General features: G+C 44.3%; 1 protein-coding gene across 1 annotated transcript; it reads right to left on the bottom strand.

Moving 5' to 3' along the window:
- Window positions 1-159: 159 nt before the first annotated feature.
- Window positions 160-27,121, bottom strand: LOC308098408 (uncharacterized protein; the record flags this gene model as incomplete). The annotated part of the gene is made up of 5 exons (XM_080446746.1): window positions 26,869-27,121; window positions 12,179-14,957; window positions 10,252-11,364; window positions 8,067-8,932; window positions 160-587 (listed from the first exon to the last, which is right to left on the bottom strand). Exons 2-5 carry the CDS (start codon window positions 14,731-14,733, stop codon window positions 160-162), a joined length of 4,962 nt encoding a protein of 1,653 aa, XP_080302872.1. The 5' UTR covers window positions 14,734-14,957; window positions 26,869-27,121.
- Between the last annotated feature and the right edge of the window lie 866 nt (window positions 27,122-27,987).

Genomic DNA, 27,987 nt, shown 5'->3' with positions numbered 1-27,987 from the left:
TAGCAGATATACAAGCTCATAGCGCGGCACCGAGTGCCGCGCTACGAGCTTGTAGATCTGCTATTTTTGAAAAATCGAGGGAAAAAAAATTGGGTTTTTCTTTCAACATTTTTTTAGGATTTAGAAGACATTTCTAGAATCTTCTCAGGTCTTAATGGGTTAAAGGAAAGGCCGTGATGGGATGGTGAGGAAGGCTGAGGACGACCCCCTGGACAGAGGCGGGCTGCTCCAGTGCACCTTCATGTGGTGCCGCAGGTTGGACCTGGACGAGAAGTGCTTGTCACACTGCTGGCAGGAGAAGGGCTTCTCCTTGGTGTGGATGCGACGGTGGTTCACGAGCGCCGTGGACACGCGGAACGACTTGCCGCAGTCGGGGCACTGGTGGCGCTTGGCCTCCGTGTGGATGCGCCGGTGGTTCTTGAGGGACATCAGGTTGGGGAACTCCTTCTGACAGGAGTTGCAGAAGTAGGTCCCGGTCTTGTGGCTGTTCTTGTGGTTCAGCAGAGAGCTGGCGTGGCGGTAGGAACGCCCGCACTGGTTGCACGCGTAGCTCTTGGTGCTGTCCGTGGAGCCCACGGGACTAAGATCTGAGAAGGAAAGAAACGAGAGGGTTTTTTTTTTTTGTGGGGGGAAAAACCAAACTGATATTAAATATCGTTGCTGTCGGGCAGAAACCTCTTATCTCAATATTCTACATTTTTCCGTAAATTAACGCACTACAGTGTCACACAAAAGCAAAAAAAGTTGCAGATATACAAGCTTAAAACGCAGCACGAAGTGATGTGTTTTGAGCAGCAACTTTTGCCAATTGTTTTTAAATCCTGAAAAGTAACAGTTTTGGACATTTGAGGTTTCCACCCGACAGAGATGATATGCAAGTGATCAGAGCAACTTTCATGTAAATAATGAAGTAGAGTAGTACAATTCTTTGACACAAATTCTGGACAAAATGGGGAAAAAAACTAAAAGAATAAACGTTTTTTTGAACTACAATCTTCAGGCTAAATGTACAAGATGCAACTTATGGAACTTGAAGGATCTCAGTCTAAGACATAAATAAACCCATAAACCTAAATTCCTCAACAACCTTCTTGTAAGGAGTGTGAGTCTTACATCCAGTCTGCTTCGTATGAAACTCTGATTGGTGCTGCGTGATGGAAAGAAACCACACTATTTAATTTGAACGTTCCTCTTATTTGAATCTAAATTTGAATGCTTTTCAAAACCATAACTACTGTAACAGTAATTTCATAAACACATTGACGCCAAAGAGGAAAGCAATAATTCTGTTTTAAACTAAAAAAGCTGACAGGACATAGTCATGGTTTAATAACAACAATAATAGTAGAAAGGAAGGAAGGAGAGAAACCATGGAGAATGAGAAAGGCAGAAGGTCTTGGGATATAGAAACCAGCACTCCCACAGCCATGAAAAAGGTTTAGCATCCCACTCAAAGATAATAGACTCCAGGCTAGGAGATTGACCGTTACGTTGTTGAACTATTAAAAGCATATCAGGGTGTTGTACATGAAAGCAAAACGGTTGCTGGTATTGGTCCCGACATTGCATTAGAGTGCACATAAAGTCCTCAGTGTTACTTTGACCCAGAGTGTAGAAATGGACCCATGTTACCTTTTGACCCTGAGAATGTAGAAATTGACACATAGGGGTCAGTGTACTTCTCTACGACCTCATTTATAAAAGATTCCTGCATACATGGTCGCAGATTATAGTTCTGATTGCTGAAAATCAAACCCTCACCAGATTCTTAGTTTTTTGTGTAATACCAACAGTAATATCAATCACTACTAACCCAAGGCATGAATGCCAATAGATAAAATTTTGTTAAATGTTCATCATCAGACAAATGTTTCACACTGAGCTCCAGAAATCAAATAAAAAAAAAACATTTTAAGAATAAACCTGTAGCAGTCAGTGCTAAAGACTACACAGAATGAAACCCCTCTCGATTCTCTCATTAGCACACTGACCTCTGCCACTTCTGTCATCCGTCCTGCAATGCAATGCATTTCATGGTATAAAAAGTTGAAATAGAATTTCTACAAATGACCATGTTTGTGGCCTGGGGGAAGGTCACGGTCAAGGTTGAGGTGAATTTGTTAAAACGTCTCAACTCTAATCCATGGTTGGTCGTTGGTCAAATTATCATTTAATATTTGGGACCAATTGTAAACGTCAACGGACCCAGTCCTTAATCAGGCCCCTCCTTTACTGAAGTAGGCTACACCTCTGCAATATAAAAAATAAACAAAGAAAGAATATATGGAAGACATTGCGTCATTATTTAGCAGTACCAGAGCTTTGTCCAACACATCTTTTTTATTGCAAACACATGCAAAACCACTACGGACTGAGGCTCACACAGAGCTATAACGCCAGGAATAGCAAAAATGTCACATAGGGCCATCTAAACAACAGGATTTAACCGTGCAGCAAGGAACACCGTTGAGATGCCGTATGGAACTTTTTCATCGGCGGGTAAACGCAGCAGGCGGTAATAACATTAATACTGGGTGTGTTTAATTTAGGTGCCAACATGGACAGCTGCTGTACAGTTAACTTCATTATCACTTTCAGCCTGGCGTGCCTATTTTGGCCATGACAGTAAAGGTGAAAATGTTCTTTTTTTTTATATACAGTATAAAGTGAAAATACAAGCTTGTGACGTGTTGTGAGCTTGTAGATCAGCTATTTTCACCATTCGTCACACGACAAAGTGTACAGGGTAAGTAAGTGGCGAGGCTGCGTTTACTCATGAAAAAGGTCCATATTGCACGAAAAGTTGCCCGGCAGCTTGTACACATCCTGTGCTAAATGAGGTGGTTGTTAAAGGGTGCGTGTTCTGCAGGGGGATCATTAGTTGGCCACAACACAAATTGTAGCAAATATACCCCTCCATATGCACAGTATGTAAGGTTAAGACGGCTGCATAACAGGGTGCTGAATGGAGGACTTTACAACTTTGTTCCAAGTTTATTTGCCTTGTTTTATTTGTCTCAGTCTGACTTAAATCTGGTCCAGTATTGTGTGACCATGATTAATTCACTCGACCCTGCATGGCCAATCAATTCTTGCAGCCTTTTTCATGCACTTACATCGAAGACCGTTTCTTGGCAAAATTCACACACATCACTTTGCACGATACGACAAAAGCATTGAGGCTCTGACAATTGACCCCAAATGATGCAGCAGTTGGAGGGAATGATTGGACATTAAGCCAATTAAATGTCATTTTTGGTTCTCCATTACAGTTGAGGGGAAATTAATCTTTTAATCTGAGCTGGTAAGGTTTCAGCGTCCTCCAGGACACTCGAGCTTTGGGTTTACAGGGGAATCAAACTCATCAACGTCTGGTTCAGGGACATTCCTCTAACCACCAGGGCACCATGTGATCCAAAAAAGAAAGAAAGACACTCAATATGAATTTGAGAAACATTTGTAACCCCATTAAAGCGCTTCAACTTTTCCTTTTTAGCGATGGGATTCAACGACACGCCATGGAGGTACTGTTTGACACCACAACCTTCATTGTGTTTCACCCTGAAATCTACATTTAATATATTTAACACAATGTTCCTGTAATTAATTTGGACACGTGAAGACCCAGGTTTTTTCCCCCTCAGCCACAGGTTGAGAAACCCTAGGGATATTTCACTTTCAAATATGTGTGGGGTCATGTCTTCTCAGGCAAGTTGCTTGATTCAGTATTTAGTAATTTGATATTCATTTTATCAGACACGCACCCTTCCTATATAAACCCATTGTAACTTCAAACTCTATTCTAACTAATGCTAGATTCATTGAAAACACCCGTCCTTGGTTCTGGTGACTGATATTGTCCTAATACGTGAAGGGGGGTTTCAATTACATTTTTCATGATTTTATATATATATATATATATATATATATATATATATATATATAGAAAATGAAATGAATAAAATTTAAAAAGTAATTGGAAAAGCACAGCCCCCTCACGTATTAGAAGGACAATATCGGTCACCAGAACCAAGGCCAGGTGTTTTCAAAGAATCCATCATGGTTAAAATAGAGAAGTTACATGGGTTTATATAGGAAGGGGGCGTGTCTGATAAAATAAATACCTTAATGGCTAAATATTTAAGTAACAAAAACTGTCTGGGGTGCACACATATCCAGAGTAGACGTTAAAATTACCCAAAAAAGTAAAGTGAAATATCCCTTCAACCTTTACCTGGCAGCAATGACTGAACATGTTTTCCATTTAAATTCACACCCATGAGTTAACATGTACAACCAGCCTTCTACTGGTCTGCCACTGAGCAACTCTACCTCAGGGACGTGCTTTGCTCAAGGGCGCGTGCGCTTCCCTAAATGAGTACAGACTATGCACTTAACTACAGTGGTTCCCAAATGGTGTGCCATGAGACAAGTCCAGGTCTGGATTTTGTTAAGTATACCAAAGGTACAAATTATCTCTACTTTGAATTTACTGTCAGTATTGTGTGCTCTCATTTCTTTAAACTGAGGCAAATTCTATTCCCTAAAATGTGTCAACCTGAGTGCCGATTTTGGGCATGTCGTTGTGGGCAATTTCTTTTAAATAAAAAAATTAATTAAAAAAATGGCAAAAAACTGCAGACCTACAAGCTTGACAATGTGTCGAGCTTGAAGATCTGCTATTTTGCTCATGTATGAAACGGCCAGACTTATGTTTAACTTTATTTGCCATTAGTAAATACAAATAAACATTCACAGAGTAATAAGAGTGATAACGCCATTTCGCATGGATATGAATATGAATGAGGTTTGCCTTGAGATTTTGACCTTGGACACAAACATTTTGAAAACCACTGCTCTTGATTCTACCAATTATTTAAATGTGCGATTAGTTGGAAGGAGAATGGATGAACAACACCGTTCTGGATTATTTTTTCCAGCTATTTATTTTCAGTACTCAGCAGTAAGGGTTATAGTATGTGGACAAGTTTTTTTTGTTAAGAAATGAATTATCAAAACATAGTTTATAAAAGTGTATAGTAAGCATTACATATGCATGAAAAAAGGGAAGAAAAGTTAGAACTTAAAAAGAAAAATGGTTATACTTTTGTTCCAAAAAATAAAATAAAAGGAGAAGAAAATCTGTTCTGTCTAAAATCTACAACTGGAAATGCAGGCGGGAAAATTGTCCACTCAGGAAAAAGAATCTAAGTCAAACATATGATGGTGGAGGTGCAGAGAGAATGTACAGTTCTATATGTGTCCTAGATTACACAACTCCTACAAGCACTTGACGGTCACTTGACGGCGGTTTGGACTTCACTAGCACCGCTGCTCCAAGAACATTGTGTTTCACACACACATAGGCTTCCGAATAGTCAAAACATTTAAAAAAATAAAATGCAATTAAATAGAAAGAAAAAAATAAGGGGAAAAAACACCAATAAATACAAGAGGTTACCGTAAAAGTATAAAAACTTCACACAACGGGGAAGGGGGGAAAAAAAGGTTCAAATGATGTGGATTGAGTATTTTGTATTTTCTTTTTTTAATTCCACCAAGTCGTCCCTTTTCCAGTGAGTTTGATTTTGTGGTGGAATCGGAGAACGGAGGGGAAATGACATTTAACCAGAGTCCAGTCAAACTTGGTGAAGAGGGGGGGAACAAAACTCCCAGGGGAACAGCAGAGCGAGACTGTCACAACATCACTCTGAAAAAGGCAAGAAAATAAAAACCTTTCCATCATTGTAATAAGTTTGTTCCTTAGTCGTACGTACTGCAATCAAAACACATTACGTTTTTTTTTTCTTCCCTGGTGGTGGTTGGGAGGGGGAAGGGGGGAGGTGGGGGGGACACGACGCACACACACACACACACACACACACACGCAGTTTCTTTCCCAAGTGTGACAAACCCAGAACTAAAATGGGTTCATGAAACGGTTCAACGACAATCTCCTCGGAGCGAGCAAGAGTTCATTTTGGGAGTCCATCTTTGGCTCCATGTCAGGAAAAGGATAGGATTATAGGTGAAGGGTTCAAGGGGGTTAGGTGGGTGTTTTTCTTACATCAAACACATCTTCTAAACTCACATCCTAAAGACTAGCGCCGTCCATTACAAGTGTTAATAATAATAATGATATAAATAAATGCATTTACTACAATGATCTGTCTTTTTTTTTCTTATAAAAGAGGTACTGTAGATAATACAGTCAGGGTTACGAGTACAATACAGGATAAAACAAACAAAAAATATGCTGGCACAGGCCTAATAATATACATGTTCCTTACTCTTTTTTTATGGTCATGTTTCACTTTTAACAAGTTTAATTCTTTTTTTCTTTCACCTTTTTCTATGCGTAACCACAACCTGTCGGCCTTATACATCTGTAGCTGGTTTTGAATGCTTTCGCAGCACCTCATGTCGCCCAGAGTTTAAGTGTAGAATAAACGTGGACGAATAAGAAGAGAATAAATGACCCAGTGTGTGTGAGAGGAGGACGGGGCAAAATTCTACAAGTGTGATGTCATAACGAGGCAGCCGGGATATGGGGGGGGGGTTGGGCTACAAGGCTTTGAAGTTCATCTTTGTGTTGTAATGAGCACACACACAAGTTAAAAACAGTTAAAACCACACAAAGGGAAAGAGAGAGACAAGGACAAGAGAGCAATGTGTCTCTGCTGCATTCAGTCCTACAGTGGTCGTTGTCAACTCTCTCTTCAAACCCTATCAAGAAATATTAAGAAAACAAAACAACCCCCTCTTTTGTCGCCATCAAATGTATACATGCTCTGGAAACACTGGCTATGTATTGCTCACACTTGTGGGAAAGAAAAAAACAAAAACAATTAGAAAGACCCAGGTTGAATTTGTTTTTGTTTTAACTATCAACGGTTTAAAACTGAAACAAAGGCCGCAAGAAAAGGGCTTTTAACAAAGCAAACTCATCATCACTTTCATCATCATCATGTTGCAGCATCACACATGGGTTGTGGTTGTGTGACGCATGGAGAGAGTACAGAATAGCAACCTCAAGCATTACACCAATCAGCTCCTTTTGATTCAAAACGGACAAGATGACTTGGTTCTCGAGTACCAAACCATCGTTTCAGGCCTGCACTTTGTTACCTCCAGAACTACAAACCGACCACCCGATTCCATCTGGCCCTTACAGGTATATTTTCCCTGGCTTTATCCCCCCCAAGCCTGCTCAGCCCGGCTGTCTGTCTGTCTGCCTGCCTGTCAGTCAGTCCATTCGTCAGTCAGTCTCTACAACAGGACTTAAACAGTCTTTTACAGCCAGGCTTGCTCAACCTACTATGGTCAGGCACCCGAAAGGGGCCACACAGCAGGGCCAACTTCAGCAGCATCACGTTTTCAGTCCCGGGAATCAATCTTTTATTTGTGTGACTCCGGGCTGAGAGTAGGTGTTGGGAGCTTGGCTCTACTGTGGCAACATGCAGTAGGAAACAAGGCAGATGTACCAGTGATTCAGTCCATGTAGTGAGGGTTTATAAAGACTACATTGTTTCTGCCTGGCCGTCTGCCTGTCAGTCAGTTCATCCTACTCAACTTGGGGGGTTAATCTGAGAAAAAGTTCAAGGGGAAAATTACCTTGTAATAGGGTCCATTTATATAGGCCACTGTAACGATATAGGCCAAATAATGCAAGATGTGCATGAATGTGAATATCTGTCCATTTTGAGTCATCTCTCCCACCTTATTATATGTACGGTATCCATTTTGTGTCCTCCCTCCTCTGCTGTGTGAGTGTTTAATGTGTGTGTGTGTGCGCATGTGGCATGCAGGACCAGCAGTGTCTGTCTAAGCCATGCAACCTGTCCATCCAGACACACCTATCCTCTAACACCAGCCACACATGGACAATGAGAATGAGGAAGAGGAGAGAGTGAGGACACGGAGGAGGAGGAAGACATTTTTTGGCACCTCCAGAAAACCTTGGCATTTTGAGTGGCTTCCCGTCCCCGCCCCTTTACTAGCTAAGCCCCACCCTCTCCCTGAATGATAAAATTTAGTAGCCTATATGAAGGGGCCGCCGGGCATACCCAGGAAGTTGGGCGCGCCCATGGACATGGAGGGGGGCGCCGACGAGCTGTTCCAGTGCACCTTCATGTGGTGCCTCAGGTTGGACCTGGACGAGAAGCGCTTGTCACACTGCTGGCAGGAGAAGGGCTTCTCCTTGGTGTGGATGCGACGGTGGCAGATGAGCTGGGTGGACACGCGGAACGACTTTCCGCATTCGGGGCACTGGTAGCGCTTGGGCTCTGTGTGGATGCGCCGGTGGTTCTTGAGGGACATCAGGTTGGGGAACTCCTTCTGACATGAGTTGCAGAAGTAGGTCCCGGTCTTGTGGCTGTTCTTGTGGTTCAGCAGAGAGCTGGCGTGGCGGTAGGCACGGCCACACTGATCGCACGCGTGGGGCTTGACCGCGCCGCCGCCGCGGCCACCTCCTCGGTTCTTGCCGTGGTGGTGGTGGGGGTCAATGCCCTGCGCCTGCATCAGCGTCAGGTCCAGGCCCGAGCCCCAGCCCAGCTCCTGGGAGCCCCCTGGCCGAGGCTGCTGGGATCTGGGCTGGCGAGGCTGCGGCGTCTGGCCGTGGCTGATCTCCAGGTGGAGGCGGAAGCTGGCCTGGGTGGGGAAGGAGCGCTGGCAGGAGCGGCAGGTCAGCTGACGCTGCTTCTGGTGGACGCGGCGGTGGTTGTAGAGCTGCGAGGAGACGCGGAAGGCCTTGCCGCATTCGTGGCAGCGGTGGCGGCGTATCTCTGAGTGGATGCGGCGGTGGTTCTTGAGGGCGAGCAGGTTGGAGTAGGTCTTGAGGCAGACGGCACAGTGGTATATGCCGACGGTGTGGGTGTTCTTGTGGTTCAGGAGGGAGCTGGCATGGCGGTAGGCACGGCCGCACTGATCACATCTGTGCAGGGATGAAAAGGAAGAAGAAACAATGGGGGGGGGGGACAAGGGATGGGAGGAGGGAAGGAATACAGGATGGAAGCGAGAGGAAAAAAAGGAGGGAGATTAGCAACTGAACATGGTCCTTTGTTTTCACTATTCTAACCATCATTCAGCTTAGCTACTGGTTACCACTTTGATGAAATATTTATATTAAACTAGTGATTCTCTATGTACTGTAAGTAGCTAAGCTAGCACACAGGTATATGATCTGAAATCCGGCTTTTTAAGCTTTCAAGATTGCTATAAAGTGGTGTACCATTTTTAAACTAGGTTTTTCTAGATAGGTCACAGGGGAGAAGATTGTTGGGTGGTTGGGTAGGGGGGGGGATAGGGGAGAAGCTATGGACAAACAACTGGATTTTTCATGAAGGGACTAAGGAGGTATCTGGTGCTCCCTGCACTGCACAAATGGGCATAAGCTTCAAACAGCTTCTTTCACAGATGGTAAACACGAGTATACAAGCCTCTTTCAAGGCTTTTTTTTTTTTTGACGCTTACACAATTTTGACCGTGATGCTTAAATATTGCTTGTAGCCCCAAAACATCTACCGCATGTCACGGTGGCAGAGAGACAATCATTTGTACCATAGTTCCATGTGGCCAGTAAAAGCAAATAAGAAAATAATCCGTCTACAGAATGTTTACTGTGAGGAATAATAATGCCTTGTGCAGTGCAGCTAACTCCAAACACTTCCTCTTCATCCCTGATATTTAGGCTTATTGTTATCAGGAGATCAAATTCAAGAGCCATAAGCCCCATAAATTGAAAGTGTAATTATATAGATTATATTCTGAATCACTGGCCTGCAATACCAATATTACACCTACATGAGACAACAGTCAATCACAAACATAAAACACTACAGTCATAACAAGTGTAAGGAACACACAAAAACGTGCTACAAAAAATAACTACTTGAAAATTGGTGTCAAATTATCTGTAATTTGTTGTTTTTTTGGTAAAGAGAAAACAAAACAGAAAGCAATGCATCTAAATAGTCAAAATATTTGATTGCAGGTAGCCTAAGAAAAACAAACCCAAAAGAAACTAGTGTGAGATATATGCTAACTGAAAGCAAACGGGATTGACTTATCTGTTCTCTCTCCACTAATTCAATTTGTCCAAACTTCAGAAAAATCCGAATTCCGGCACGCGAATGGTCCCAAGGAAGCCGGATTGGAGATCATATACCTGTAATAGACATATAGAGACCTATATTGATCTTCCACTAGTTCGGTTTCAACTCGTTGAAGCACAAACAACAGACGTGAACTCACGTGTACCGACTCTCTTCGCCCTCTCCCGTTGGTGGCCCGGACTTCCTCCTGCCTTCCATGCCTACCTGGTTGTCCCCACAGCGGTGCCTGGCCAAGCCGGATCTCCCCTGGAAACTCTTCCCGCAGCTGGGGCAGCCGAACGGTGTGGCGCCCTCCTCGTGAACCTTCTGGTGGTTGCGGAGGAATCTGGCCAGCCGGAAGGCCTTCCCGCACGTGTGGCAGATGTGCTTCTTCCGCTGGGTGTGAATGCGCATGTGGTTGCGCAATGCCATGTAGTTGGTGTAAGGCTTGTCGCAGAAGTTGCACCGGAAGTCGCCCGTCTTGTGGGTGTGCTTGTGGTTCAGCAGTGAGCTGGCGTGTTTGTAAGCGCAGCTGCAGAGGTCACAGGCATAGGGCCGCTCGTCCGAGTCCAGATCCACTGTGCTGCGGTCGATGCTTATGGAGGAGCTGTTGACCGAGGCTGAGGATGACGGCAGATGCTGGGCGGGGCAGTCGTGGGCTGCGAGCTCATCAGCTGTGGCGAATCCTTCACAGCAGCCGTCACATTCAAAATCCATCTGGGCCCCAGGACCCTGCGGGCCCTTACAAAGACCGGCCGTGGTGTGAGTGGCGAGCTGCTTCTGTGTACGGAAGCCCTTGCCACACTCCTGACAGTTGTGCTTCTTCTGGGCGAAGTGGAGACGTAGGTGGTTCTTCATGGCCAACCGGTTGGGGTAGGTAGAATTACACACATTGCAGTGGTACTCCCCGATCTTGTGGAGGTTCTTGTGGTTGGCCAAGCTGCCCGCATGGCGGTACGTCTTCCCACATTCATCACAGGCGAAGGGCCGACGGCCACCCTCGGATTGGTCAAACTTCTGGGGCCTGGAGGTTCCGGCTGTGGAGTAGGGCTTCTTGAATCCCTGGGGGTGAGCATATTTGACGCCCATTCCGTGGCCTTTGGAGGATTCGCCTCTCATGCTCTGCATCTGGGACGTCCCAGGCTGCTGGAAGCGGGAGCCGTTGGGGCCAGTGCGGATCAGGCCTCTAGCCCGGTGCTCCTCATGCAGACGCAGGTGGTTGATGAGCTGCTTCTGGATCTTGAAGGCTTTGCCACACTCCTCACACTTGTGCCTGCAGTAGGGAGTAGAAGGAGATGGAGATAAGATTGAGGAAGCCCCTTTAAAAACACTGGATTTTTTAAGTGCCAAATGGGTGGCTGAGAGAGATTTCACGTGCCATATGGGCTTTTTCATTTGTAGTCAGTCAAAGTCAGCCTTCTAAACCAGTGGTTCTCAAACAGGACAGTATTTGGCCGCGAATCCCCATCTGAATATAATTTGTGCCAGGGACCACCATAAAATGCTTTTTCAAAATGATTCTAAATCTTTCACAATTTCTCAAGATTTTTCTAAACCAGATATTCGATTTTCACTGCCTGAAAATCTAGTAGCGCTGATTAGAGCACTTAACGTCACACGTCAACCAATCAAATCTGGATGTTACGCTTGTGATGTCCACCCCACCGTCCACCCATAAGCCAGTTTTAATACAAGATTGATTGAAAATAGACAAATAAAACATAGGTTGGTTAATTGGTTAAACTGACTTTGATCCTGTATTAACTGATTTAACTGGGGACCCCCTGGTGTCCCCTCAAGGACCCCTGGGGGTCCCTGGACCCACTTTGAGAACCACCACTCTAAAGGTACTTTAATGGCAAAGTATTAAATCCTTGGCACTTTTGGTGTAGCTATTACAGGCCATATAATTCTTCTCCATGGGTCGTTAACTTCTTTTAAAATAATTCTACATTTGTAATATGGAACGGCAAAACTGCTAGATGATTAGAAATGACAGGGCTTATAAACACATATCAATCGTTGTGTATAGGCTTTACCCACCACCCCTAACCTTTCAAAATAAAAAGGCTAAGCTGGAGACTTACCTCTTCAGGTCAAAGTGGGTTCTCTGGTGATTCTTCAGTGCCAGCAGGTTGTAATACCGTTTCTGGCACACAAGGCAGCGGAACACCCCGGTCTTGTGGGATTTCTTGTGGTTCAGCAGGGAGCAGGGGTGCCTGTACCCTCGACCACACTGGTCACACTTGTGGGGCCTGTCACCACCCTGGTCCATGGATCTCCGCCCGTCGCCGCCCATGTCACGGCTTCCCCCGGCGACCCCACCGCTGACCCCGTCTCCTCCGGACATCCCCTTGGCTCCATTAATGCCCTGCTTGCTCAGAGTGCCAGCGCGGTTCTTGCCGGGGCAAAGGTGGGTGATTAGGTGGTGACGGTCGGCAAAGAACATGCCACAGTCGACGCAGATGTGGTTACGACCGTCCATCTTGTCATTTCCGTTGGGTGTGCCGTCGGCCAGGCCCTGGGCCTGGGCCTGGCCATCCGGTCTCTGGGGGCCGTGGACCAGCTGATGGTTCAGCAGATCCTGCTTCCTGGAGAAGCTCTGTCCACAAGTGGAGCAGATCATCCTCCAGTCCGGCGTCACGTTGGGCTGGCCAGGCGCTGAGGGGTTGTTTGCGTGGCTGCGCAGATGGCTCCTAAGGGCCCGGAGGCTGGCATAGTGGTTGCCACACACTGAGCACTGGTAGACCTCGCCGTCGTCCTCTTCATCCTTGTCGTTGGCGCTCATCCTCTTCCCTGCACTCTGAGAGTACTGGCGCTGACTGCTGCCTTCCTTCATGCTGCTGGAACTCCCAGAGGGCAGCGCCGTTCCTCCTGGGCTATGGTAGTTCAGGTTATTGGCCATGTACCCGTTGGACATGTTGCCTTGTTGCTGCTGCTGGCCACGTCGCGGGCACATGTGGGATTTAATGCCAGATATGTCACCATACATCTCACCACAGTCTGCACACATGTGCCTGTCAGCCTGTCGATGTGCCGAGTTGCTCTGCGACAGTGAGCTGCCGTCAAAGCGGTCATGAAACTCCAAAGAGTCCAGGCCACTGCTGTGGCCACCGTCTGGCACAAAGTGGGCAGCATCTCCCAGGTTCCCAGGCAACGATATGGGAGTGGTCGCACCACTGCCCTCCTGGACGTAGCTCTGCGATGAGTCGAGAGTGAGTGGCTCAGAGGACAGCCAGTCATTGCCGTCACTGCCAATCTGGTTGGAGGGGCGCCCTTTGTGGCTACGCAGGTGGCTATGTAGTGCCGCCAGGTGGGGGTATTGCTTACAGCAGATGGTACACTGGTAGTGGCCCGTCTGATGGGAGCGCTTATGATTGACCAGGCTGCCTGCGTGGCGGTAACTCTTGCCACATTCGCCACATTTAAAACGTCGCTCGCCATCGTCAGGGGAGCCTTCCTGCGGTACTCTGCCTCCAGATGGGGAGGACACAGAGCCCTGGGATCCAGAACCGAGCCCGTCTGAGGTCAAGATGGAGCCGTCCTGTCCATGGGAGCCTGGGTGAGGGTCGTGAGTCAGGTAGTGGACCTTAAGGCTCTCCAGGTCGGGGTGGCCCGCACCACAGTATGCACATGTGTATATGGGATTGTTAACAGGTGGGCCCAGCATGGGGTCGTAGGGGCCCCTCTTCTCACTGGGCAGAGGCGGTAGCGGCAGGGGATCGCCCAGAGCAGGAGTGTACGCCGGGGAGCGAACAGCACTCAGGTTGTGAGGCATGATGCCAGGAAAGCTGCGGGTCAAGCCTAGGGAGGACGAGGCAGCGTTGTGCAGCACGATGTGCTCCTGGAAGTCTGCCTTGCTGGGCAGAGATACTTGGCACAGGTGGCAGAAGCAGTTGTCGTCGTTTGAGTGGCTGCTGCGCACCGAGTTGTGGAGGCTGCTGTTGCTGCTCACCATGGACGCCCCAGGGGGCTTGAACTTGGAGTGGGTGCGCTCGTGGCCGTTGAGGGCCGCCAGGTTGCTGAACTGTTTGAAACACACAGAGCACTTAAATGTTCCTTGTTGGTGGCACTTCTTGTGGTTCACCAGGCTACCGTGGTGCCGGTAGGTTCTGTCACACTGGTCACACTTGAATGGCCTGTCCCACGCGTCGTCGGATCCAGGGGAGCCTTTCTTATGTTGGTGTTCTTCTGTTTCGTGGCTTTGCAGGACACTATGGCCCATGCCACTATTGTTCAAATGAGTGCGCCCAAAGCCGTCTGAGAGGTCCTGGGCTAGGGTACTATATTCCCTCTCCTCGTGGCCTGCCTCTTCAACTACCTCTTCAGTCTCTTCTTCAGTTTGTGCACTACTAGGGGACAAAGTATGGATACGCAGATGGTTCTTTAAAGCAACTGCGTTAGGAAGGGTACGGGTACAAACTGGACACTGGAAAGAACCAACTTCATGAGATTTCTTGTGGTTAGCTAAACTGCCTGCGTGCTTGAAGATTCTTCCACACTGTTCGCACTCAAAACGTCCAGTCTCTTCTTGCTGGTAATGTGCTTTCATATGCTCTAGTAGACTTGGAGTACTCGGACAAACCATATCACACTCTTTACAGGGGACACCCTTGGCTCGACTCATATCATGCATTGCCATAGTACTCCAAATGGACTCGGGAAGGAGAAATCACAGTCACGCAATGATGAACAGTGATATCTAGGAGGGGGAGGGGGAGGGAATAAAGACTGGGGCTTAGCTCTTCAGCTGTGTGTTGTAGTAGCCATTGTCTCTCAGGAGTGGTGAACACAACTTCAGCGAATCAGTGCCCTTCCTGGCAGGCAGGAGGAGGGCCTGGGGTCACACCAGCCAACGAGGAAGCTCTGTGAAAACACGAGGGAAAACAAAGAAAATACGTTAGTACTATGACATTAATGCAATACGGCGGTAATGTTAAGTAGTTAACCATACCAGTGGTGCGTTACTGCGTTAGATTTTTGAGAAAGCTATTGGATTTCATTAACCTCAGTATGGTATGAAAGGTGGTTCTCACAGAGAAAGAGTGCATATCACTTAAATAAGGCTATACAGTACTTCCTGCAGCTGACCCTGGTTTGAGTTAGACCCAAGGCACTATAATACTGCATGTCATCCCCTCTCTGTCTTCAACCTTTCTACCTGTCGGTCTACACTGACCTATCCAAATACAGCAGAAAGGCCATAAAAGTATCTTTGAAACTGAACCTGCAGACATTTAACTTTCTTGTGTGGTTATTTTTGGTAAAAGTTATGTTTTTAGCTGCAAAATCTAAAAATAGAGGAAATGTCTATTTGTATGTAAGGCTATAACGCCCAAGCTGTGAATGAACAAAGACAGACTGATGCCGGTATGGTCCTTTAAATCCAATCAAGTGACTGGATTTAAAGTGACTGCGGTAATATTCAAATGTATTAACACCATCAAGCCACTAGACATTTAAAGTAATTAAAGATATCAATTTCATAATAGAATTTACATAAAGAAGGGTCAATTTCAAATCACTTAATACGCATTTAAATAAAAAGCAAATCAGTACTTGAGCATCACCATTCAAGACTTCTGATCTGAAATGTATGCAAGACAAAGCACCAGATAACATTCACCCTCACAAAACCACCAACAGTAGAGCCCTTACTTTGGAACAAACTCTTCCTATTGACTTTAAGAAAACCCCACCCACTGCATTAGTCACATTGTTTAAGAGTGTTTTTACCACCCTGCTGTGGCACACCTTTGTTGATAGTGTAAAGAAAGAGGAGAGTGTGTGTGGGGTGGGGGGGGGGCAGAGAAAAAAAAAGAGGGAGACGGCTTTCAGCAAACCACTGCTGTGTTAAAAGGCATCAACAGAGGTAGTGTCATTCAAATTTACAGCAGTGATAGCATGTAAAACGTATTGTATTCATTATTCTAATAATAATTGTAATTGTTTTGAATTTGTATTAGACTACCAAGGAAAACAAACAACACTTTAGCTAGTTCTTTAGGTGCTGACAATACGTTTTGTGATATGCGGGTCCACACCACCACTAATACTGTAACTAATTCAATTAGCAATTAAATGTTATATCTCTTTGGGATTAACAACCTTACTCCAAGAAGCATACATTACCATTAATTTAAACAGAAAAACAGTATTTAAAATTTGACAAATAAATCTTTTCCAAGTAGGTTTTAAAATGGATACTGACCAATAAACTCAAATAAAAAACACGTTACTTCATGCTTCATGAATAACTCATTACTTCTTTAGGTACGACCATGACAAATTAAATTAAAAGGATCCCTGGCTAATGAGCCAAATAAGTCTTAATACATTGTAATTACTATATATATTTTATTTATTTTATAAATAGTTCATCTTTTACTCAAGGAGGATGAGTAAAAGATGATCATCAACTCGCAAGTTGATGATGTCATTTGTCCATGTGTGGTCCAGCCCTATGGAATGTTATTATTATGTCTCAATAAAAAACTACTTAATACTGCCTACTGGTACTACTGGTTAATATGAGCATCAAAACAAATTCAAAAACATTTTTATTAGCACATTCCATAGGGCCACACACGGACAAATCAACTTGCGACAGGCATTGTCCCTCTTGAGTAAAAGATTAACTATTTATATATAAAATAAAAAAAACTGCTGTGTTTTACATAGAGGGCAATTATAATGTATAAAGGCATATTTGGCTTATTAGCCAGGGATCCTTTTAGAGCCAAGTGCTGCCACTGATCACTCCAAGTGATCTATATTTCTACAGTCACATAAGTATTGATTAAGGATGAGACAAATTTTCAAGTTTCAGAGCTCTGGGATTTGGATAAAAAACTAATTCTGAACATTCTTGCCTAGCCTTTTTCGCTCTCATTTCTTTAAGTCAGAGTTTATGCAATTGACCTGCATGCGGCCGGCACTCAACTGTGAAAACTGACACGGATTCACGACTGATGAATCAGCATCTTAACACGTCTTTAATTTGTAATTACTTGATATCTAGCATCTGTGTGCTCCAGAACTGCATTTGCCGTTCGCATTGGATTATTCTATGTGATTTTTAGGAGAGGATCTCCAGACTGTTCCTCCTCACTGGCTGATGCGTGGTGGTCTTCCTAGTTTAGGCCTTGCACCATATCTGTACATATCATATCTGCTCTTCAGTCCTATGGCCCCCAAAGAAAATGACAGAGCACGCCAATTAAGCAGAAGAGACAAGTGTAGGCACGTCAGTCATTGCACGCGTTATCGGGCTGTAGGAAAAGGAGCTTTCCGCATTTATGTGGCTTTAAAATATATATACACTGTTTATATGATCAACATTTGTTCACAATAAGTCCACAAGCAGCTAATGCAATCTTAATTGTAAAGAGCAAATATGGTTACTTGTATGTGTACCATGGAAAACCTCAAGTTTCTGCAACTTTGCCTCAATCTGTTACAATTAAATGTAATTCTTTATTTACTTAGTTGGGGATTTTTTTTCAAATAAAATTAAGCCCCAACAGTACGCATGTTAACGTTGTTTTTAATACATACACATATATTTGAATTAAATACATTCTGAAAGCAAAGCTTGTAGCTTTAAAGAACATTTTCAGTTAAGAATTTTGCATTTGGCTCATCCCTCGTGACCAAGTAGTTGTTTTCTTCATCTCACTATATCAACTGATACATTAAATGTAGGCCAAGCTAATTTGTGAAGATTGAATTCAGCAAGTATCTTGCGTCGACAAATAAAACTAGAATCACACTGTAAATGCAGGTGATCTATTAGGTGCCTGGTGAATGAATCCATTTAAAAACATCTCCTGCATGGTGACAGTCAGCCATACATCTTCATCTATCCTGGGTGCTGAAGGGCTGACCATCAGCAGGCTGCTGCTTCTAGCATGGTGGTCTAATATTGACACACCACTGTTTGTTCCTGTGGACACGTGACTCTGTGGCACCTCTGCAGAGGGGCTGGGGGAGGATCCACCCACACACACACACACTCCCACCTACCCTGTTTGGACTACACACACCCACCCACCCACACACACAAACAATAGGCTAACCAGAACGCTTCTACACATTCAGAAAAAGGGGTAGGCAGAGAAGGGACAGGTAGAGATGTTGATTTGCGTCACATTTCGACCACAAACAGGCTCTTAGAAATGTGGAGGTTATGGTTAATGTGTGTAGGCGTCAGGGATAAAGATCAAAACAGACGAATGATAAGGGAATAATGGAGGGAATCTCATAGAATTCAATGACAGTTCTGTCCCGCCAAAATAAATGTGTTGGGGGGGCTAAAAACGGTATCTATGACTATCAAAATAAAGGCTGTTAACCAGTTGGATGCTGAATAAACCAGTAGGCTACCAGAGCTAAAGGATCAAACATTAACATCAACCACCCACCAAACAAATGGTGGATGTTGGCTTTGGCTAGTAAAATGTCACGTAGTACGTTCAGGTATTTTAAAAACAACATTTTAACCCATTAAGACCTGGAACTGTGTCATTTTTAGATTTGAGCTATAAAGCATTATTTTACACTTTGGGCTATTCAAAAATAGCAGATATACAAGCTCATAGCGCGGCACCGAGTGCCGCGCTACGAGCTTGTAGATCTACTATTTTTGAAAATGTGTGAAAATGTGTGCAAATCTTTGAATATATATATTTTTAAAGCGAACATTTTTAACTCAAATCTCTGCTTCTGGGGGGTCCCTGGAACAAAATATTTTTATGGGGGTCCACCACCAAATACATATAATTTTGGGGGTCCTTGACATGAAAAAGATTGAGCACCACTGATATAGAAACATACGTTTTTCAGAAAACTGTTGAGATTTAGGAGACGTGTAGAATCGGCTTCAGGTCTCAATGGGTTAAATGATGGCTGACAGGTGAAACAGTCAACAGTGAGTGGTATATTTTGGAACTCAGTGGGCCCCCGTAGACGGTAAATGAAAAATTCCATTTCCTGCCTCTGTCACCCCTCCCCCACCCTGATGGAACATACAGCCACACACACACACACACTGGTGTCTGGCCTGACTGCAGTAGCACGGCACGGCACACAGCGGCATAATGGAGGCAGAGGCTTCACCTCCGCCCTTATACAACTAGTGGAAAGTAATCAGATTATGAGCAAGCTAGGGGTTTGGGTGATTATAATGACTGGGCTACTGTTAGAATACTGGAGCAGCTAATCTGGGATGGATTACACTATGCCTAAAATCGTCCCAGCGACACATGCACACATTACAAATTCTATAATTAAAATAGTACTTGACAGCAACGTATTTAAAATTGTTACGTATTGAGGTTCTCTAGACCACAGGACAGCTGTGCTCTCTGGGTCAAAGTAGTAGGAATGCCAGCGCCACCCCAACACACACACGCCCCAAGGGCTGGTACCCGAGTCCCAATTCTAAGCAGTCTCAAAATGCCACCGAAAGCTCTCCAGGTATTAGGGTACACAGCATAGACACCATTACCCCCTGACAACCCCCTCTACCCCCAAACGCTGGCCCCCCCCCCTCCTCTGTTCCGTTCTGCGGGCCCAGCAGGCCATCTGGACTGGCTAGCAGTCTCATCAAGTCAATCAAGGAGTGGAGCAGGGTAGAGCTCTGCCAGATGGGGCCCAACGTCACTGAAACATAGCATTTCCGCTAGGCTTGTCCCCTCAGCTGTTGTTTACACTGACCAGGCCCTAATGAATTCACTGGCTAACGGAGAGAGTGGGAGAGAGTGAGAGACTGAGAGACAGACCGACAGAGAGAGAGAGAGATGGTACGTGGGGAGGCGAAAGATGAGAAAGAGGGTACATGTGAGAGAGGGGGAGGAGAAATAGGGTAGTGTAAGAGGGAAACAGAGGGAGGAAAAAGAGGGGGTATATAGGGTGTGAGTGAGGAGAAAGGGCACATAGTGTGAGAGAGGGAGAGAAAGAAAGATGGAAAAGGGGAAGACAGGTAAAGGGGGGGAAACAGAAAAGAAACCACAAACTGGGTAGAGAAAGGGAAAATTAATGCAAAAATAAGAAGGGGAGAGAGGGAAGTTGAAAAAGACAGGAGAAAGGGGAGAAATGCGGTGAACATAGGTTAGATATAAAGAAAAAGAAATGGGTGAGACAGGGAAAAAACGATGGGAGCCAAGGAAAGAAGAGAAGATGTGATAACTTAGGGAGATGTGGTGATAGAAAAGGAGCAGAAAGACCCGAGACAAAATGGGGGACCTGGAGAGAGAGGGGTGGATTTCTGGGGGGGGGGGGGGGTTTATGGGGAGCTGGAGGGAAGCGGGAGGATGAAAGAGAAAAAGAAAGAAAGCTCCACAGAGACCGAGATGGGGAAGAGAAGAAATGAGGAGAGAAGAAGAAAACGGGCAATGAGAGAAGAGACAGAGAGAGGCGAGGTAGACTGCCCAGGTTGAGCATGAGGGGGGTAAATGGAGAGGGGGAAAAAAATGCCTGAGGCGTTCAAAGGAGAAGGGGAGGAGAGGGGCGAGGGAAAAAAAAAGGTGTGGAAGAGATTTTGATTGGCGGTGGAGAAAATGGTGGGCTCGATGCAGAGGCCTAGAAGCACACACACCGTCAGATCCTGATGAACAGTGGGTTGGCAGGTAGGAAGACAGTCACACAGTCTCACAAACACAACACTGAGAGCCATTCTCAACACAGTAGAACACCACCACTGATTTTACAGAATAATATGCATTACACATTTTGACTTCATAGCACAGCTATGTCTGTGGTTGTTTCTAGTACGATGCAACAAGTTACTGTTTCTATACCATTATTCCATGAATCTGCACACTGACTCTATTTAGATAAGTAAAAAACAATAATGGAATGATTTTTCTTTGTTTTTGTGCATAAGATGTTCTTACAGGAAGGTCTTTAGTCATATAAGACATCACACAATTTGAATCTAAACAAACAGCCAAGTCAACTAATATTCACAGTAAAGTGAAAACAAAACGTACTATTTTAAGTATAAATCTGCCCGATTCATACTCACAACGCAGTACAACGCAACGCGTTGCGAGCTTGTAGATCTGCCATTTCCGGTGCGCCACACCGGCACACAACCAAGTCCAAGTAATTATGCAATACAATTTAAAGACACTTCACACTGTCTGTCTTGAATTTTGTGAGATAAACCATTTGGGCACATACAAATGAGGATTAACTACTATCACTACGTTATCATTTTGGTGGATGCTCATATAAGACATATCAGAAGAGTGCAGACATTTATATATTGGTGGCCCAGTGGGAACGGAGACTAACTGGTGCCGTGCTCCATCGTGGATGGGGAATGGAACCTGCAACACTGCCATCCATCCATGCTGTACCAATTGAGCAGCAATATGGGAACACGCTTTCCTTTGCATGGTAACACAGGAATGAATAGCGACAGAGTTTCCCCGACATTGGGGTTTTTGACTGACTTCCAAAAAGGACTAGGTTTGTTCCTACAGCCCTCAACATACACACATGGAAGATGCCGTCTTTGAGAACGCTATGAGAGACATTTCAACATTAGTGTAAATACACGTAAGACCGCTTGGAAAACCATCTTCCTAAACAAACTGAAAGACAGAGGGAGAGGAGGGGGAAAAAATCAGATTCCAGTCCTTTTTGGGGGGTGTGTGTGTACAGCTGTGTTTAATGTGCCTTGGGGCCCTACCCTACCTACCTAGACACTATCTGGACCAAACTACTGCCATTTAGATTCATGTCCTCATGGTTAATGGGGCCACATACATACACACTGATCATACAGTATCATAATTAACATCAGCATAAAGGGATATAATATGATCAGGATGCATACATCAAACAATGTGGTGCTGTTATACATCAGATCAACACCTTGACAAATTAGGGTAAAGGTAAAAACATCAGGCCCAGAGGCTGTTTCCTAAAGAGGCCAGTGGATGGAAATGGCTGGAGTCCCGGCTGCAGTTAATAGGTGAGCTGATGAGGATATCTACACGACAACTAGTCGCTTAAACTGTGTATTCTCAGCCATCTCAGTGGACCAGTAAGTAACATTACCCCATTAAGACCTGAGACCGATTTTACAAATGCCTTCTAAAATCAATCATTCACACGATTTTTCAAAAATGTTCACAAATAGCAGATATACATGCTGTGAGCTTGTATATCTGCTATTTCTGAATAGCCAACGCAAAAATCGAAAATTACACAGATGCTTTACCGCTTTTAAAGGAATAGTTCACCTAAAAAGATGCAACTCGTGCCATTTTGCTCACCATCATGCCAGTAGAAACGCAACAAGATAGTTTCTTTGTCCACAAAACACTCATGGGGTTTGCAAGCACAGCTCCTTGCAGCTGGAGCTGTTGGGGGGTGGCATGCGGCCCGGCAGTAAAAGCTGCCTTAAAACTCAAACTTGGGTAACAAAATGACAATTCTCCACATAAATAATGGTGAAATCTAGGTCTTTTCCAATCACAGCGCAATCGTTTGGCTCCAGAAATCTTGGGTTATGCTGCATGAAGTAACGTTGTCATTATTTTCCTTTAGAGTCAAAAGAACTGAAGACTCAAAGGACCGGTCACCATTGTCTTCAGTTGTTTTGCAGAAAGCTGCTGTGTGTTTTGTGGACAAAGACATTCCATCTGTGTCTACTGTCTTTCAACTGGGTGAAATGATTCTCATTCTTGGGTGAGATATTCCTTTAATAGTAAAATACACCAGCATAATGTCCATTCACACTCAGAATGTGTGTCTTTAGATATCCAATATTTCTCAGATGTAAAATACATGCTGTTAATTGCTTTACATTTATATTAGCAATACCGATGATTCCAATCATGCGATAGATTTCAAGTTGAGCAACTGATCTGCAGTGCATTTGGTCATCGTTTTGCAAAACAGCACTTGGGAATGTTGTTGGTTATCCACGGTTAACCATAGCATGACGTTATATTTATAGAACACTGCAGCGCACATCACTTGCCTTGGACGCACAAAATGCATCAACTTGTATGTTGCACAACTAGTGTACTTCAATGCCACAAGCAGACAAGAGCATAGATGGCAAATAGTGTTCTGAAAATGAAATTAGTCATTTGTCTTTCTGGAAATGGTTTCCCAGTTGTCTCTTTATCAGCTATAGTTGACAACTAAGCTTTTTGTTTATTTTAAAAGCCAAGGCCTTCCAAACAAAAAAGTGAAACTTAACTGGGATTTATATACACCACAAAGCCACCCCATCCTCTGCCTTTGGAGTTATACTCCAATATACACATTTGGTCACAGGCGCAGATTTCTTTCCAGCAAAACTGCAGCTCTTGACCGAGTAGGATGGTTCATACTCCATCAGAGACCAAAAGCCTGGCACATCAACTTAACTTAAGGATCCATTGCTAATGGCACACGTCTGCATTACATTGCTTTGATAGAAAAAGCAGTGTGCATTCCTTATTAGAACCAAGCACTTTATTAATAACCAATTAGTGTACATCCAGTCTGAGAGGTGTTGATGGTCGCTGTAAAAACAAAACAAGCATGTAGAGGAGTACAGTATTGTATGAGGAACAATTAAATATAATATTTAAAGGATAGTTTTTAATTTTTTGGTTCACTCATAGTGGATTATTTTAGCGTACCCACCTCCATCCCTCACACACAGGCTGAAACAGAGTGTGCAGACTTGTCAGTGGAGTCCAGCACTTGAAGACATGGCCTCCCTCACTAAACAGTCTAAGCTAGTGGAGCACAGCAAACACTATCAGGCTCCCTGGCTAAAACAGAGTCCGAATGCTATGGTTGATCGGAGCACAAACAAAACACTGCCTTACACCACATTCTGGCTTCAGCAGAGAACAACAAATATGAGCCAGATCTCAGGCAATCTCTCAGGCTGACCCAATGCGAGTCATTAGGGCTAAACTCCACAATCTACAGGGATCACCCCACTGCCCTGCAACCTGTGAGGGGTACTTCTGAGGAAAAACTGCCCAGAAGGCAGGTTTTAGACCCTGGCAGCTGGCAAGCATTTTGATTTAGGCCTATAGTGACCACTGAAAGTCTAGACAACACTGCTGACTACAGAGAACTTAGTAACATCATCTTAAGACATATCTGCAGAGCTGTAACAGAAAGATATATTAACATTATTATTCCTACTAGTAACATTAGCACACTTCTGGCTTGCTAAACACAGCAGTAGCTTGGTGAGAATCCTCCCTACAATGCCCTGGCCTACATAGTGTCCTTCATAGGTCACTACTGCTTGTAATTTAGCCCCTCTCCCATGACAGTTATACATTTACTACACCTAACATTACGCCTCTACCTGAATGGACTTTCCAACTGAACTGGGGGACACTGGAAGGATGCATGTATTCAACATGCCGTGGTTAGCATGGATATAGTCAAGTATGTGTGTCCCATAACCCTGGCCAGGCAATACGAGTGTCACGTTCCACTAGCTGTAAGTTTACAGGAGCAGAATTCAACAAGGAACAAAATATGAGCTGAACTGATATTTCGCTGATTTCATGGGCCTTGAGGGGTGAAATGTGCACTTGATTTGGTAATCAGCAACAGTCAATCATTTTCCCCTCAGATGTCAGCAAATCCTTGCATCAGCACTGCTCTGGAAATAAGAGCTAATGGTACAATAACAGAAGCAGTGCATGCAAAATACATAAAAAGGGACTACATTACAACCTGACCATGTCAGTAACAGCACAAAGACATGGGTTTTCAACAATGACTCAACTGTCCTCTGTGGTTTATTCAGAAGCACATTACAAACACAAAAGTCAGTCCTTGTTGAGTGAGCACACTTTCGGCTCCTTTCTTAACAGTAAAGGAAGTCTTCAACATGAATGACTATGAGGAGCAAAGGCACCATGACACTAAAGATGACCACAATGCATCCATATACTTGTTTGGATTACCCTGTTAAACATAGATATTTGAGTGAAAAGAAAGTCCCATACAGAAATTGTGTAATTGGCTGTATAAAGAGTTGTGCAAAGAGCAACCAAGTAAATATTCTGTAAAACAAAATGCCAACAGATAAAATACAAAGCACTTTTCACATCAAGCTGTTCATTCAGAAGCAGACGCAAACGACCAATCACAATCCTTTCACTTTTTTCCTTGCAACTTTCTTTTCCTTCTGCAGAGCTCAGAGCCAAGAGTAATGTAAACAAACCATTTCGCTCGAACAAAAACAGCAGAACGGCATTCACTACAATCTATGCATTTTTTTCTAAGGCGTCTCAGCATGCAAAACTGTGTCTGTGGTGATCAAATCTGTAGGAATAACCTGGTTTGCCCATAAAATTCCCCTGCATGGCCACATCATGCAACACGGAAAATACCCCCGACCCCCTCTCTGTTTACACATGCATTGTTTTGAAGATATACACCGGCTTCAACGTTTCGACAACCGTTCATAATTTGCAGTGTGGGGAAATGGGAAGATTAGTACGCATATGTCCACGATGCCGTGTTTGCTTTGGCCACTTTTAAACGTAGATATGGTGCAAAAAGCGGTGACCTTGGCCCGGCTGCTTCATCCCAGCATGGATTCACCAGGACAAAAGCGGGGCTCCTTTTACCGCCGCCGCCGACATTTCCTTCAGCCGACTGACTCTCCCCCAGTGCGACGTCGTCAGTCACTCGTCGCAAGACGAAAACATCTAAAACGTTCCAAACAGCAGCAAAAAGACGCGGTTTTCAACGGCACAAAGCGGCGACGTGACTTGAAAACACGGTTGAAAACACGTATTTTCGTCGAAATGGCATAATTTAAAAGCATTTTTAAGCCGGTGGGAGAAAGAGACTTGACATAACAAACCGAGCGGACCCGATAGAAGGGAAACATTTTAGGATTTTCTTTTGCAAGAAGAAAAAAACTGCGAGCTTGCATTTTGCAAATACAGATTTGTGTGCACAACCATTAAATATTCGTGCGATAAAACGAGGTGTTCGATCCTCTCAGCCCCACTCCCACTGAGCCCACCGTCTCCTCCTCGGTTCCAACGGAAAATGGCTCTCGGCGCAGCTCGAGAGCCATTTTCCGTTGGAACCGGCTCGCGCGAGCGAGCCCATTTTCCCCCACCACCACCATGCTAACTGGGATAACTAGCATTGTTAGCCTCCCCGGCTCGTTATCTGACTGAGCCCCGCAGCAGAGCAGAGGCAGACCCAACCAACTGAACTTACCCCTGGAGAGAGGTTTTTACACAAAGACGGGACAAAAAGGTTCGTTTATTCCACACCCGTTGCTTTAAAGAAAGGCAGATATTCCAGCCGCACCCGCATCGCGTCAATGCAATAAACGCGGACAAAAAAAAAAAAGAGAACGGGAGCTCGCAGGCTCCACGGCCTACCTAGCATTAGCAGCTAAACCAGCTAGCTACCCCCCACGATGCTAAAAAAAAAGAGAGGCGAAAACGGAAGTCCCATAAGCAACATTTAGAATAATATTAAAGACAAAATTGGGAATACTAAACTGCATATGAGCACGGAATATCAGAACGTCAAACCTTTTAGATTCATGAAAACATATATGTGCATTATTTTATTTTTTTTAAGTAATCAAAAATAATAACCCCAGCACGGGTTAGCTTCATTAGCAAGGCTAGCCTAGCCTAGCACGGACCCACACACAAAGATCTGGACAAATAACGCTGGACGGCCCCCATTGATGGAAAACCCTCCTCGGCTGCTTTCTGTAAAAAGTCGATTTTTTTTTCCTTCACGGATTCCAACTCACCTCCTCATTTGGCCTCTGCGCCCCGCAGGAAGAACGATGATGCACGAAGAAGAAGTGGATTTAATGCAACCCTCGATCTTGCAACTTCACGTATTAGACATCATGCTTTATTTTTTTATTTATTTTTTTTCCTCCCCTCCGAAATCAACAACCTCCGACTTTATGATGATGGTCCTCCGCTTTTTTTTTTCTCTCTCTCTCCAACCTCCCGATTCAACAAACACACTTCCTGCCTCCAGCGTTGCCAGGTTTGGCGAGAAACAAGCAACCAATTCACTTCAATTCAAAGGAGCTTTATTGGCATGAGAAAACATACGTTTACATTGCCAAAGCAAGTGTCAAAATATAAAAAAAAAAAACACTTTAAGAAAATGGGGAAAGTATAACAAGTTGGAGGGGGTACAGCATTGTGTTAAACGGAGCTATGTCACATTGCATCGTTATATATACATGTTATATACAGGGTATGAAGCTTTTTGAGACAAATAGCAGCAATCTTTTGCAGTCACTTTGGGACAATTAGCTGCATTTTTTCTCAAAACTATTTAAATAGTATACAAAAAAAGCCTCAGATTTAAAATGCGTTTATATGTTTATATGTAGAGTAGGTCTAGAGGTCTAGTCTGTACATATATAGTGTTTATATGTGCAGTAGGCCTAGGTCTAGAGGTCTACTCTGTTTAGATAGTGTTTATATGTACAGTAGGTCTAGAGGTCTACTCTGTTTAGATAGTGTTTATATGTACAGTAGGTCTAGAGGTCTACTCTGTACAGATGGTGTTTATATGTAGGCCTACAGTATGTCTAGAGGTCTACTCTGTTTAGATAGTGTTTATATGTAGAGTAGGTCTAGAGGTCTAGTCTGTACATATATAGTGTTTATATGTGCAGTAGGTCTAGACTCCAGAGGTCTACTCTGTACAGATGGTGTTTATATGTAGGCCTACAGTATGTCTAGAGGTCTACTCTGTACGTATAGTGTTTATGTGCAGTAGGTCTAGAGGTCTACTTTGTACATATAGTGTTTATATGTGCAGTAGGTCTACTCTAGAGGTCCACTCGGTACAGATAGTGCTGGACACTCAATGGTTAGTAGTCCTTAGGGTGGTTGTGGTTCCA

Source organism: Gymnoscopelus braueri, assembly GCF_963280865.1.
Source record: "Gymnoscopelus braueri genome assembly, chromosome: 13".
NCBI lineage: Eukaryota > Metazoa > Chordata > Actinopteri > Myctophiformes > Myctophidae > Gymnoscopelus > Gymnoscopelus braueri.
Note: the sequence above shows the minus strand (reverse complement) of the source record. Positions and strands in the feature narration are given on the sequence as shown.